The sequence below is a fragment of the Coffea arabica genome, chromosome 6c (assembly GCF_036785885.1).
Source record: "Coffea arabica cultivar ET-39 chromosome 6c, Coffea Arabica ET-39 HiFi, whole genome shotgun sequence".
In the NCBI taxonomy this organism is placed as follows: Eukaryota; Viridiplantae; Streptophyta; class Magnoliopsida; order Gentianales; family Rubiaceae; genus Coffea; species Coffea arabica.
The window spans coordinates 9,413,586-9,429,730 of NC_092320.1; the positions used below are offsets into that span (position 1 = coordinate 9,413,586).

General features: G+C 35.9%; 1 protein-coding gene across 1 annotated transcript; it reads right to left on the reverse strand.

The window, feature by feature from the left end:
- Positions 1-275: 275 nt before the first annotated feature.
- LOC113693577 (dolichyl-diphosphooligosaccharide--protein glycosyltransferase subunit STT3A) lies at positions 276-9,836 on the reverse strand. Its single transcript, XM_027212114.2, has 23 exons — positions 9,596-9,836; positions 9,381-9,443; positions 8,234-8,289; positions 8,063-8,134; positions 7,713-7,818; positions 7,545-7,595; positions 7,129-7,224; positions 6,903-6,962; positions 6,700-6,813; positions 6,065-6,151; positions 5,321-5,424; positions 5,105-5,200; positions 4,190-4,310; positions 3,987-4,067; positions 3,770-3,901; positions 3,391-3,672; positions 2,862-3,005; positions 2,162-2,348; positions 1,976-2,073; positions 1,662-1,741; positions 1,490-1,577; positions 708-797; positions 276-630 (listed from the first exon to the last, which is right to left on the reverse strand). Exons 1-23 carry the CDS (start codon positions 9,713-9,715, stop codon positions 568-570), a joined length of 2,391 nt encoding a protein of 796 aa, XP_027067915.1. The 5' UTR covers positions 9,716-9,836; the 3' UTR covers positions 276-567.
- Positions 9,837-16,145: the final 6,309 nt, after the last annotated feature.

Consider the following 16,145-nt stretch of genomic DNA (forward strand, 5'->3'; position numbering starts at 1 on the left):
ATGATGCCCAAAAGGTACTGTAGAATTTTCCATTAATGGGGGTGGCAAAGCTCTTCTGATTATTGGCTGATACCAGTGGTGGGAGAAACAACAGGTTGGGATAGATTTAAAAAAGAAATTCAAGAATCCCAGGGCAACAAACTGGATATAACAAAAGTACGGCGTCCGACCTGATGATTTTGTGGGTATAGGTTCCAAACCAAGACGGTACATTCTTGGGTAATTCACTGTTGATCACCAAAAATCTGAGTGCCGGAAAATAACAAGCGCAAATCTTTTAGCGAATGTGTAATACATTGATTAGTCATAACGTTGTATATCTGAGATTTCTTGTGCAATTGCAAACAACTAGATGCAAGAACAGATCCGAAACTCTCTTCTTTTTCTGTCCAGATCGCCTCTGACAATTTAAAGAAACACCTTGGGACTGCAAAATCTTTGATTTTCTCATTACCGTCGCAACTAGGCCAACTCATGCCACAAAATCTCTCTCGATAGAATACGTAAAAATGCTGTACTTGTGTTACAACGGAATTCCTGAGATCACCGCCTACAAGAAAATGTTTCCTAATTCCAAGGATTCTTCTTTCTCGTTCTGCTACTCTTTGAGCTGATTGTCGAGCTAGATTTCTGACAAAAGAAGGTTTTGTAAGTCAAGTATACATTATACACGTGATACAAAGGAAAGAGCATGCTGCAAAGATTACCGATTTGGATTTCTTTGTCTTCCCTCGAATCCTGTTTCTTGGAGACTTTAGTTTGTATATTCGCACCATCCAATGGTGAGTAGTGAATACCTAAGATACATTGCACAAAGAGCACTTCAAAATGAACAATAATATTTCAATGTTTCTTCACATCGCAAGTCCAACAAGATGATGGAGCAGCAACAAAAGCATAAATTTCACAGAAATGGCACCCAAGCTCTTGGTGCCAGGTGCAACAGGTGTTGAGTAAGCAATCTAGATCATTTAATTGTAATATGACACATGGAAAGTAGTACGGAATAGTTTTAGCTTAAACCAATTTCTTTAGAACAAAAACGGGATGCAACATCCTTCGCATCTCATGTTAAAAAAGGCTCTTGGCTCCCATTGAATTAAAACTTTCTTCTAGCAGGGGCTTTAGGCACCCAAACTCGTTTAATTCAAATCTGGCAACGAAGTATGCCTTCTGCAACATGTGTACTGCCTTTTTATTTTATTTATGCCAAGCTCTAGCCATGCAAGGAGAAGTTCAATAATAATTATGAAGTTGCTAATTAGAAAATCTTAAACAGAGAAGCGGCAGATTCTTCTTTACAACCTTTGCCACAGTTGATGGCTTTAGTGCAACGAGCAATTTAAGATTTAAGTGCCACTGTCTAAAAGTCAAGTAATGAACAGCCAACCTTTCTACCATTCCAATAGGAAACAGAGGTGAATAGAAGACATTACTCAAATGGCCACGATAACATTTAAGTATAGGAACATAAAAAAATCAGTCTTACCTCTTCGAAATGGGTAAGTTTGAAATATTTCTTTCCAATTTCAGTTCGCCTTACTCTATCAAAGCCTTTCCCATCTGTCTCCACAAATCTATAACAAAAAAGACAAGAATATTAAGGATTTGCAGAAATGTAAAGAAGCCCATTTAACGTAGAGTCAAAGTGGTAACAGCACCTGTAATAAGATAGCTTGTACATGAGGCAATTTAGCATGGTTGGAGTGGCTTGTGAATCAATCCGATACTGACCATCTCTCTTTAAGGCACAAGGAAAATAAAAAAATTCAGGTTAAAATGCGCAAGAAAAAATTCAAAAGACCAACAATTGATAGGTAGAGAGAAATGCTTCCATAGCCCACTCCCATTAGCTCAATATCACACATACATATGTTTTAAGTGCGTGAAATTTAAAATCTTATTACTCCCTTTTTACAATAAGTAACCATAGAATGTTCTTTCAAATCTAGCATTACCAGAATTAAGTACTCACCAGATAATCAGGTTCCTTGATGTGAGGAAAGACGCCACCTCCTATCCGAACCATCCATAGGAACTTATTAATGTCATCACTGGGGTAGCCAACAAGACCTGAAGCATAGATGTACAGGTTAGATCGGTCTCTGCTGCTAATGTAAACACTGGGCCTGATTACTGAGAGTAATGCTGCAGAACTAACCTCCAAAGACAACTAGGACATATTTTACATCCAAAGAGTTAAAAATCTCCCAAGCTGCCTTTTCAGGTGAAGACATGGCAGTACCAACGGTAGCAATGTGAGTGTTATTCCAAGTGTTATTGTCAACAATAACAGTGCGATTTGCCATGGCAGTTGTTTGGTAACCATAGTCCCACCAAGATGCAACCTGAAAGAGTTTGCAGAAATATATTATCAATTAAATGTCTTCATCAGCAAAAGTTACCTATTGGCTAAACAGCAAACTAACTGGTACAGTATTTATCAGACTTAAAAAATATAAACAAACAAAGGACACACACAAAAAATATTCTTATTTTTTCCTTTTATCGTTTCTTGCTTGAGAATTTTATTTTCTTCTTCTTTTCACTTGTTTCTCTATGACAAGACTCATCCTTGAGCAGAAAACTTGAGATAATATACTTGAACTCTTTAAATCTAGTAGGCTAGTTGATGTTGGAGTTTGGAATCTGGTGGATAACTATGGTCACAATAGCAAGCATAGTTTTATGTGCTCCTGTCTCTCCTGTTTGGTTAGAGCTTTGGTTCTGATGTCTGAATATTACATACAAAATCCAGCATTACTAATCATTACTAGAATATAACATACTAAACACAATGGGTGCAATAAAAATTACTAAAATTTGGGAAGATATATGTTGTGGAAAGAATGACAACTCACTTTATCATCTACATCTGTGTTATGGCTCAACCATGCATAGGCCTCTCTGAAGTCATCAAAAACATGAAGGCCATCAGGAGATTGAGATGTTAGCACTATGGAGGGTGCTGAATATGCTTCTGCTGCTGCCCAGACACAATGAACCTACATGAAAAATCATCCATAAACAGTGAAGAGCTCAACCAGGAAGCTAAAGAACAACATGGAAATCCAGTATAAGGACCAAAAGTGCAACCAAACTTAAGTGTTGCTTTCATCTGAATCTTTTTGTGAACTTCTCACAAACCACTCACAGATTATATTGCAGTATTTGGAGTTAAATTTGCAAAAAATATGTCATTCAGAATGGCATGACTAAGAAAGGTCTAAGTATTACATTGAGAAGACCTTTTTAACTATAGGGGTTAAAAATGTTACCACATGCATAACAGACATACAATTGGGTTTTTCCAGTCATGAGCAGCAAATTAGTAACAAACAAAAAGATTAAAGTATTCCTCTTTTACTAGAGCAAATTGAGCATACATACCACATAGAACGCAACCAACAAAACCAGTAAGAAAATAGCAATGACAGATGCTTCAACAGGTAAAACCAAAGGCCTTCTAGATGATGTCCCAGCATGTGACCTACTAGATAATGTCCCAGCATTTTCCTTCTCCTTCTCCTTCTCCTTTTCTTTCTCCTTTTCCTTTTCCTTTTCCTTTTTCTTACTTTTCTTTGAAGGTCGTTCCTTTACAGAGTCTTCACTTTTATCTTCTTTTGCTCCATCTTTATTTAAGATAACACTTTCGGAACCGGTATCCACCGCCTTAAAGAGTCAAAATATAAAGAATTTAGTATACAAGGAAATTATATCTCCAATAATCTGAAGGAGTCTTCAGTAACGATTGAAATAGAAGGCTTACATCAGATGCAAAAATTTCTGATGTACCAGGCAACTGAAATTTGAGCGAACGAGTAAGAACATCAAAAGCTCCTGAAAGAGCAATTCCAGACATAATGCATGCCGCTGGAGCAAGTACAAGCATTAGTCGCACCTGTAACAGCAAAAAGAATGTTGCTCAACATAGTGGATGCCAAGAGAGAATAGTATTAAGCTTGCATATTTCAAATTAATCTCACCATGACACCTGAAAAATATACTGATGTAACTATGTAAAGGATGACAAAGGAGCTTGCATCAGAAAGTGGCAAAAAGCATGCCTGCAATTGCAAACAAAATAGATTGGATATGAGTTGCCAATCTGCCAGGGGTAACTTGAAAATCATATTGATAACATCTCCAGAATCCTAATAAAGTTTCCATCACAAAATTGACAACTTACAACAATGCCAGCTGGGACCAAGAAGGCCAAAATATTAAGATCCATAAAATACGATGGCCAAGTAGGTGGTTGATGCTCACTAACACTGGCAATTATTGGTATATATTTGCTAGCATATGTTCTGGCACAATTAAGAGATGAGGAAAACAGAGAGTAGTGTCAGATCACTCAGAAATTGACAAAGAGAACATAATCAAAGGCAAACAATGGGATGAACGAGTTTTCATTAGTCACAACAGAATTTCTACTTCTGGAAAAATAATGGACTAAAATAAAATAGGAGCTAGCCAATGCTGATACATGAGTGGCTTTGCAACTGGAGATCCAAAACAAGAGTTCAAGTGTAAATTGGATATTCATATACATAATTGGATACGTTAGCCAAGTTATTACATGCACATTCCGGATATCTATCAAGTGGTTTCCTGCATGACATCTATAACCAACCCTCTGGAATGTCAGTGACTTGCAACCAGTTCAAATAACCGATGGCAACAACTTGCCAGATCAAGACTAAATCCTATAAAATACAGTCATCATGCTCAAAAGAAAGAACCAAAATGCTGTAAGAAAAAATGCAGCAGTTTTTAAAAGACCACGCACAATTTTACATTCATCTTCCAACTATTATAGGTATAGTACCTGATTCACCATACATGGCTCATGAATGATAGTCAAGTATAATCGTTATATGGCTAACATGACAAAATGGACATCAGACCATGTTCCTCTGGCAGAGGCAGGTCCAGAAAGGAAACTTCGGTAGAGAGAACTATATGTATAAAGTAACATAACCCGTTTAGTTAAAGCATCAAATTTCAAGTTTGGTTATTTCATTTGCCTTGAAACTAATTAGATAGGTTCCATGCAAATCATGAACTCACAACTGGGATTTGATGGACAGAAGAGACTCACGGATCAAGCAGACTCAAACTACGCCCACTCCAACCCTTTGTTGGGCTGGAAGCTACTAATGCTATAAGTACGGCCACCACAGTGCAGCAAATTACCCTGAAATTTGAATGACAAGTAATTAAGTCAACCAAAAAAATTCTATGAAACTCTTAGCTACTACTAACAGAATATAACAACAAGCAAATTTCTGTACAAACTACAAGTAAGGGCACTTACAGGCCAACTGACAACACAAGCATAACAGCCACTTTGAACATTCTTGGTGACAGAATCCCCTTAATATAGTAAACAAGAGCTACAACATGAATAATAATAAACACCTGTACATGAACAAGAAAGGAAGAGTAAAATTAGAGATTAAGAGCAACATAAGGCATAAATTTAACAAGATTAAGGAGCATAAAATAAGTAATGAATTACCGTAACAAGCATGAGACCTATAAGGAGTTCAATCTTTATGTACCTATGGATTTGAGTTGCATTCATTTTCTCTCTTGTTTTAACTTTATCATAAATTATTCTTTAAAACAAGGTTACTTTCCCTTTAAATGATAAAAAGGAGAGGGGAGTAGGAAGGGCACAGGCCTTTATTCAAATTAGAGCAAGGAAACAAAGAAGGAAGAAATTTTGAAAAATATAGTTGACAAATGGGGAAAACACCAGTCTGATGCAATTTTGTGAGGACTTCATTCCATTGACAAACAGAAAATTACTCGTTGTTGTGTAACTTTGAAATGACTTCATCCAGAGTACCAAGACTGATCGTATCACAAGAAAGATATAGTACCAAGATGGTTTCAATGCACAATACCTTGTACACAATTATTCTGTCAAAGGCAGTATTTTTTTAGAATATGCCCACCAATTAACAGCAGACATGAGGGAGAGATAAATCCATGGCTACAGTAATAGCAAATAAGAAAGCAGGAATTGCAGGAAAACCAGCTCGTTGGAACTAACCAAAAATGAAGCAAAATGCTCAGACGTCATGACCGCATTAAAGCCCACAACAGGGACCAAAGCAGCCAACAATGTTCCCAAGACAACCTATATTTGAAATTAAAAAGACATTAGTACAAGGATGACTAGAATAACAGCGTTAAAGAGGTATATTTATCTTAAAGACGTTACTAATTCAATATCAATCAAAACAGATTTCCAATATACTACAACCAGACATAAAAACCCATAATACAACGCAAACCAAAACCATAGAAACAACTACAAATTTCTCAAAGCTCACCCAAACATAAGCTTCCATCCCAGAAGAATACAGTACATTAAATAATACTCACATACACTGTCCCCTAGATCTTTTAAAAGAAAAATGATAGTTCTACATAATGAGACTCTCCCATATATCTCACCCCCGATGAATGCAGAGTTATTAGTTAAACCTGACCACGGTAGTGAGCTAACTACTGCCTACCTACTTTCTTTGCATTAGTACAGTTCATTTCACCTTCAAATCCTATATTCCTCTGAAGTCCACAGATTATGTAACTTAAGTACCAATAACTCTTCAATCTCCATACTTGAGCACAATTAGTAACAAGTGGAGCTTATGTAATGCAACTGTTTACCAACGTACTTACAAGTGGAGCATACGCAATGTACAATCGAGAAGAGTAGCGACCAGTTACTATGCATAGCAGCACATGCATTGGAATGAGGTTGATAATGAAGGTGTACCCTCCCCAAGAGCAAACCTATAAACAAATCAGAAAAAGTAAAGAAATAAGGTGAAAAACAGACATACAATTGCCAGGAAAATAACCAATAGTTTCCTTCCTCATACCATATAAAAGTATGCTATGGAATTTAGAGTTGCATAGAAGAGGGATCCAGTGTTTAATGTCTGCAATAAATACCATACATCAGTCCATTTTATGTGTATCATGCCACAGTGACAAATTGCAAAATACCAACAAAAACTGTAAGAAACAAGTAAAAAATGATTAAAGGTATCATTCGCTTGAAAGGTTATAGAGTATCACATGCAGTAAAATAGAGCATCAGACAACCTTTATATAGAGGTAGAAAGTGAAGATCAGAGCAAATATGGCAACAGCTTCATTGTCATAGCTTCCAGCGACTGATCGAGATATATAGGACGGAACCTGCCAGCAGTAACCACCAATCACATATAAAAAGTACCACACATATGGATATGCGCCCTTTAGCATTTGCTAACGGGCAATGAACAACTTTACCTGAATCCTGATTTAGAATTTGTTGTTGAAAGAAATATAAACATGGAAGCCTCTTGTTCAAATTGGTCAGAAACACTAGAATGGTTTTGAAAATAGGTTGTTAATACCAACAGAAGACTAGTATTAAGTAATGCATCCAGGTCATTCAAACAACATGCCAAAAGCTCTTTCAAGGTGTCGTTACATTGACAATAATCCTAAGCTATGGATGACAGCACACAGATTACCATGGCCAAAAGAGCTGCAGCAGTCAATCCAGCACCAGCACCCTTAACTTCCTGCATTTGAAAAATTTTAATATACTGAAAATTGAAGAGATTGATTAAAGATGCCAAGTTATGTGAAATTAATATAAGTGCTTTTTTAAACAGAAACTGTTAGAAGGAAAAACAGACCTTTGTCAAAAGGTATGTAGCCCAAGAAGCAAAAGCAGAGAATATCGGTGCAGTAAATACACAAACAGTTTCCACAGACAGAGGAATATTTAAAGAATTCAACAACCTGCCATCACAAAGTATTAGGTAAAATCAATAAATATGTAGAGGACTCAGAAACAGTAGCAGCTTGCTAAGAAAAAATCAGAGGGGAAAAGAAGGAAGAAGAGTAGGAAAATGCGCAGAAAGTCAAACTTTGGACACTTTGTGATGATGGTAAACTTTTAGGCTGTACAGAACCTAGACATTCATCCATCTTAGTCAACACAAACCAGTATTTTCAAGAAACACAGATAATCCATGACACATACCACCACAAGGTGCCTGCTGTCAATGTCAGTCCAGGATAAACAGTTCCACCAATCACTCGCCCAAGAGGATACCTTTGTTCAAGTAAAAGGCAATTCACATTTTCAGATAACCTACATAAGTGAAAGAAACAATTTAAGAAGGAAAATATCCCAGATTGATATAGAAATTACCAGGTTCGATCATCAAACCAATTCCAGAAGTCATATATTCCATTCTTTGTCAGAAACTGAAATCATAAGAGCATCTGTTAGCATGCTTTCAATTCAAAATGTAACAAACAATTATATACTCTACATCAGAGGAAAGATATAATACATCAGAAAATAATCATCACCAAGATTAGAGCTACAACTCTCACATGAAAAAAACCAAAGTTATGATAACCATTTGCCTCAGCTAGAGGTCCAAGTTCTCTAGTGTTATTTCTTATGATATGGAAAACTAAAAAGATCTGAAACGTATATTGACAAGATGACCTAATAAAAGTTTCATAATAACTCACTTGGTTCTGCTTATGTAATTTACTCCTGTGCTTCAACACATCACACAATACATAAAACTGAAAAAAGTGTCCTTAAATGCACCCAAACAACCATTAAGATGTTTAAGGAGACCAATAAAATTTTCAGCAAGATATATAAACAAGAAGTTGCATGTGAAAACAAGAGAATACTACAGAGAACAGTTTTATGATAAAATCCTTGCTTAACAGGTACTATATGATACAAGCGCTCGCCCTGCATTTGGAGGGCTGGAGTTGCAAAAGATGCTATCAACCTCAAGAATTTGAAAACGTGCACAGGACTAATCCTCAGTCCCATGTCAATAGTGATGAAGGAAAACAACGAAATGATCAATCATAGACAATTATCATCCATCATAATCATTTCTGCAATAAATAACTTAAAGCAGATAACATTTGTTTACGAATATAGGAGTAATAGCATGAGAAGTAACATCTCAAAATCACGCTTTCCTATGACACCAAAACAGACAACTATAACAGGCATTCGCACATTACAAGTTTAGCTACACTTTATTAAATTATTTCATCTGTTTCAACCTATGCATGGCGAGCATTACCCAATTACAAAGATTCATACTTCATCGCAGTCAAATGCAAACAAAGTTCATAAAAGATTCATACTTCATCGCAGTCAAATGCAAACAAAGTTCATAAAACTTCAATTTAAAAAAAGACGGATTAGTTAGACATATAAGAACACAGTCCTGGGATTATCTCTTCAGCTAAAGCTATCGTCATCTTAGTATAAAAAGAACTTTGCTACAAAAATAAAGGGAATAAGAACCGCAAACCTGAGTGACCCTGTAGTTAAAATAAGGATCGAATTCATGGATCACACTCTCGTACTTAATCACCTGCACGTAATTAAATCCTAATCAGAACCAAACAAAAAGATTGGTGAATCACCACATTCCAACGATCCAATCCAATTTTAGTCTAGGTTTAGAAATTTCTAAACACACACTACATAGATGTCAGTTTGATAATAGGTGCAGAGTATACTCACGGAGAAGAGACGGATCGAGAAGGCTAGAACTCCGATTAAAATAAGAATGAAAAACGAGAAGACGTGGCCAAAGGCGTTGCGCAGACTGGAAGGGGTTGGGCTGGTCTCCGGGGCCGCCATTGACGGCCAAAACAAGCGCAGCTACAGCTACAAGAGAGTGAATTGGGTTGGGGGTTTTGGCTTAGACGAAGAAGGAATAGGCAGCGAGACAAGACTTTTCGTATCCAGTCTAACCCGCCACAGTAATTTTTGGCTGAATTAATTACTTTGCGAAGGTTTATACAATTTTACTTTAACAAAAGCGTGGTCTATGTAACACAATTAACAGGTCGCTAGTGACAGCGAAGCACGCTTTCTGGATACGGAGAGGGGCAGGATGGGGCAATACCGGCTTTGGATCAAAAAATCTACTTCTGTCGTCTATTATATTAGATTGTTACGTGGACTCTTTCTATTGGCTCCTCATACATGGCACCCTGTAGATAATTGGCCACCTCCTCAAAAGCTAAGTGGCTTTTGAGGTTAATTCTGGGATTAGGTTTATAAAACAACAAAAGTCTGATTCAGGCTGTTGAAAAAAGACAAATTGCCTCAGGGTTGAAAGGGTATTGGGTGGTAGTATCCCACTTAGCAGCAGGTCCCCCCTATAGGTACATTTGTCCCACATCGGGGTTGGGGTTGGGTTTGGGTTGGGATATAAGTCCCTGGGATTGCCTCAAGAGTTGCCGGCTTTTGAGGTTAATTTTGGGATTAGGTTTATAAAACAACAAAAGTCTGATTCAGGCTGTTGAAAAAAGACAAATTGCCTCAGGGTTGAAAGGGTATTGGGTGGTAGTATCCCACTTAGCAGCAGGTCCCCCCTATAGGTACATTTGTCCCACATCGGGGTTGGGGTTGGGTTTGGGTTGGGATATAAGTCCCTGGGATTGCCTCAAGAGTTGCCGGCTTTTGAGGTTAATTCTGGGATTAGGTTTATAAAACAACAAAAGTCTGATTCAGGCTGTTGAAAAAAAAAAAAATTACCCAACAAAGGCCATGCTTGGCAGATGTTTTCTTACATTTTATTTCTTTTTTTTTTTTCCTAACATGGACTGGTGAGATTTGAAGAGGTAATATTTGAAGGCTTTTTTTTTTAGAATAAATGAGGTGATATCTTTGATTTCATGAGTTTAAAAAGCAAAATATTGCTGCGAAAACACCTACAAGATGAATTTCCTTTTTTGTCAATTCAACCAAAATGAGAAACAATAATAATTTTGGTACAACAATGATCAAAACCTAAACCTAAACCAAGATGTAGGTCTATTACCAACATATAAAAAATAAAAAACCAAAATGAACTGCTTCAAAAAAAAAACTTTGTCCTTAATCCTACACTAATAGGCTAAAAAAGTTATCAATGATTTGCAAATTATGTCACTAGTGTTATCACATGTCAACTCTTTATATGTGAAATGTATGAACAATGAACTAATGTCACATTTTAGTTATCCACATAGAAACTATATGACAAAAAAATTAATGTCAATTAACAATGTGAGACCCCGAAAATTTTCTTATTTTTCAGGCATTTATTTTAGGCTTTTGGACTTAATTTTAGTGTTTTCTTTAATATATGAGTTTTCTAGGGGATTTTATGAGAAAATATGAATTTTAAATCATTTTCCGGAGATAAGTCATTTTCTGTGTTAATAGGGATGTACAGCGGATGTGGGACCCACTAGTGCGATTGATACAGTAAATGTGGTTTGGGAAAAATTTTATATATGGAGATTTTATTACCTTGTAGTATGAGTTAATTAGAGGTTAACTAGTTTAATTAAGCATTACAAGACAAAGAAGTAAGATAAGCTTGAAGAGGCCATATATTACCTTTCTATTGGAAGTTGGACTTTTGATCATTTACTTTACCTTTCGTAATAAGTAATTTTGACCCAAAATTCCCTTATTTTCTCCTCCTCTTGGCCGACCAACTAGAGAGAAAAGAAGAGAGAAACTTCTTCAATTTTTCTTCATTTCTTGCTTGAATCTTGCAAATCCACCGTTTAAATTCCAAAATCCTCCACAAAAGTGAGTTGATAAGCTAGTTTAAAGCTTTTAGTGGAGCCATTTGTGAAAAACAAGCCCTAGTTACTTTGCTTTTTGGAGTTGCAAAGGTAAGTGGTCAAGATATCTTCCTACCCTTGATAATATTGATCAATTGAGGGTTTTTAGTGGTGAAGCATGTCATTTTATGGATTATTTCATGAATTATGGTTGAGTTGTCTAATTTTTCTATTTATTGGGAATTTTTCTGTTTTATATAGTTGACTATAGTTGGCTAAGGTGTGATAGCTTTATATTGAATGATTTAGAACCTATATGTGTTAGTGGTGGTTAATTGCGGAAAATTTTCGCTTTTGTGGAAAATTTCAGATTTTAGGGTTCCAAATTGAGGCTTTACTATGATTGGCTCTTACACTTGTAATTGATGGAGATTTGAGGGGTTGGTAACCCTAATGAGATGAATAGACTAGCTTATGAGTTGCATTTATACTTAAGCTTGTTTGGATATTGTTGGTGAGATTGGAAATGTGACATTTTAAGGGGAAGTGCTGCCCAATTTATAAGGACTGTGGATAAATTTTGAGTTGAGAGGGGTTTGAGTAGAAATGGAAGAATTTTGGAGTTGATTACGTTCCCCACTAGTGTCACCCCATTTCACTTTTGGTATATTGTACTAGTAATTTAATGCCAATACGTTGATTCGTGATTGAGTTTCAAACATGTTTTTCTTGCTTGTTTTAGGTCATACCGGTGATCCGGGGCTAACGTCTGACGTGAACGTGTGAATTGCTTGATTGCCTCTGTGAGTGTATCATTTTATGGTTATTGTTACTTGTTATGTGACTTGAATGACCTGAATGAGACGAGAGTGTATTTGATCGCTCTCGATCTCTTATTTGTATTACTGTTACTGTTTGACTGTGAAATTGCATATGTGTATGATTTGACCTCTGCTAGGGCTATGCCCAATTATTACTGTGAAATCTGAGCTCATTCCCTTAGGCCGTTATTCGAGTCGAACCGGAAAGGGTTTGGGTGAATCGATAACGAGCCTTCGGGTCACTGTTAGTCGAGTGGAGTGTTAACTCCTCGACCTATAGTATACTCGAGTATTACCTTTTGTAACTGTGAGGTGTTCGGGCCCGGTAAGGGGGTGAACGGTGGAAGGAATTGGGTGTAAAGAGGGGTCTACGGTCTTGTTCTTTTCAACAGTTGACGGAGTGTCAACGGGTATGTTCAAGTACAACAGTTGGAAAACGGCCCTTGAGGGCCGACCGTATCCTTTTATATGTGGTTGTTATGGTGAAAGCACTTGTGTGTTTGTTGGCCATGTAAAATGTACTTGTGAGTTTGGTACCTCACGAGCGTAAGCTCGCCCCCGTTGTTTTGTTTTCCTTACAGGGACACTTTCGGACTCAAATTTTGAGAAAATGAGTTGAGCTAGTTAAACAATTTGTTTTGATTTGCTCCTCGAATATTTGGAAAACTTGATGTATTTGAATGCAAGTATCTTTTGAGTTGTATAATTGAATCTCCTCATGTGTATATGACATGGTTATGTTGTGACATGTATATATCAATGTATTGTTTAACTGCTCTATGTGTTCGGTGTGTTTTGAGACGAGTACCGATTTCGAGCAAAGAAGGAAAAGAATTTTGGCGAAATTACTGTTCACAAATCCGGATACAAGGCCGGATGTGCAGGGAAAAAGGAAAAAAATTTGGACTTTGGCCATTGCGGCCAGTTTCCGGCCGGATTGACAGGGGAATTTCGACCCCTTTGGGTTTGGCCACTGCCTCATATCCGGCTAAGAATCCAGCCGAATAGTGACGTGGCCGGTTACTGTTCATCCGTAGCAAATTTTTGTTTTCCATTTTCATGACCGATTTGAGTGCTCGAGCGCGGTAATTTCATTCGCGGTGATATTTTTAGAAGAGGAACAACTTATTGAGGGTTAATCGCTCATTTTATTGAATTTTCTCTCGAAAGTTAGGTACATATTGTATGTTTTGGTTCCGGAATCCTGGCGAGAGTTGGGCAGGCGGTCTGTTGAATTCTCTGGTTCACCTTAAGGGAAGATGGGACCGTCACAAACAACATAAGAGTAATGTTATATTGATTTTTTCTGTAATTAATTAACAACTCAATTATTGCCTTTAAAAAAACTCTATTATTACCTATCAATAGCCCTAAGGCTTATACATAAAGTTGATCTACTCATTGGTATATTATAAGTTTTAGTTTTTTGACTATTAAAAATATCTAAAATTTAGGTGTAAAAATGCATAAAATTATTAAAAATTAAAATCTTTATTCATATGAAATAATTAATAGATAAAAAGTGCATAGCCTATATATATATATATATATATATATATATATATAGACAAACAAGCAAACACACACAGGAGAGAGAGAAAGAGAGGGCCCTTTATTCATTAATTGATGCCTATTCTATGGATGGATAATAACGTATAACAGTTGATTAGTGCTTGAGTTTTTTTTTTTGCCGATCGTCACTTTTTATTTATATCTTACTCTATCCTAATCTAATTAAGGGGAAGGCTCAATTGGACCTATGGGGGCCGATGGGGGCCGATGGGGATAGAATTATCATCGAACCAGACGGGTACATAATGCACCCATCTGGATTTTTTTTTTTTTTTTAAGAACCACATAGTGTGGCAAATTTACTTCAATCTGGTTTAGTGCTTGAGTTTGGTTAATCTTCGACCTGGTAGCCATTTTACTTCATTTCTAGCAATGAGTTGGGGTTATCTACAATCATAGGTGTGATTGCATAGAACAATTCATGGTGACGGATGACAAATTTGAATTTGGATAATTGAAATTAGATATGAGGTACAAATTTCAAAAAGTGATAAATTTGTTGTTTTTTTTATTTTGTTGCTTTACTATTTATATTTGTTGCGTTAGTATCTATATTTGGGCTTATTTGGCAAACAAGTTTTTGGTTAGGTTTATCAGCTACAAGTCTTTTAACAACTTTAACTATATGGGTTAATATCAGAAACTTCCCTTGAGGTTTCTTCTAATCACACCTAGTACCCCTCATGTTTTCGAAATCACACTTACCACCCCTGGAATGACAACTTTGGTATCATTGTCAACCCCTCATTATTTTTGTTCCACTTTTACCCTCCCTGTGAACTCTATTTATGTAGAGTTAATTTCGAAAATCTCCCTTGAGGTTTTCCCTAAATTATGTAAAACTATTATGTAATTATGTAATATTTTTTTGTATAAAGTATAACTCTAATTGAACTATTTGTAAAACTTATCAACACAAATACGATTATTACATATTGGACCCATATGTACACTAACAACTATCACACTTCTATTGTAACGATGTACAAGAAGTTTACATAAAATTACAAAATGGTCAAAAAATGTTACACTATTTAGGGATTGTTAATCTAACAACTATTCCTATCGCACTCTCTAATACTAAACAGGCATGGAGCTTCCAATGATGTTAACTTTTGGCAATGGATATAGTGCCATTGCCAAAATTGCAATTCCTAAGTGAATAATAACATAATCTAAAAGTAGTTCAAAGATTATGTGAATTCATGAGTATATAGCATCAGCAAGCCATTTCTACTTAACAATAGGGTATCGCAATATTAATAACTTACAAACTCCATTCGACTAGGATGCACAACAAGCTATTTATACTAACTCATTTTCACAAAAATGGAAGAGCAAGTTTATTTGCAACTACAGCCACATATTGAAACTATTGCTGCCATTATGAGAATCCATATTCACATTTTTTTTTATCTTCGTTCAGATCAATGTAACATTTTTTAAACAATGTGTAACTCTATGTGAATTATTTGTAAAACTTAATAACATAAACGCAATCTATTATAAAGATGTACAAGAAGTTTACATAAAATTAAAAAATGTTCAAAACATGTTACACTATTCAAGGGCGATCTTTTAGTGTTACCAAAGTTGGAGGGATGTGAGTTACATAAATAGAGTTCACAATGAGGGTAAAAGTGGAACAAAAATAATGAAGGGTTGACAATGATACCAAAGTTGTCATTCCAGGGGTGTTAAGTGTGATTTCTAAAACATGAGGGGTGCTAGGTGTGATTAGAAGAAACCTCAAGGGAGGTTTCTGATATTAACCCTTAACTATATAGTAACATAAAAAAGTTTCTCAAAATTTTTAAACTATACACTTCAAAATATCTAAAAATTTACACACTTCAAAATTTTTTCCCATAACTTCTATAGTAAGTTTTAGACAAACATAAAAAAAACTCATTTGACAGATGGAGCGTTTATTCTGTCAATGTATCCGTTGTACTGTACAGTCAAAAGTGTCAATTCTAGAAGCCATAAATCTCCAGCGAATAACCCACAATATAGCATGTACATTAATCAAGTAGTACCAATTATTGTATTGGTTTATTTGATAAAATTGTCTCCAATTTTCTTATGTACAAATATCAATTTTCGAATTAA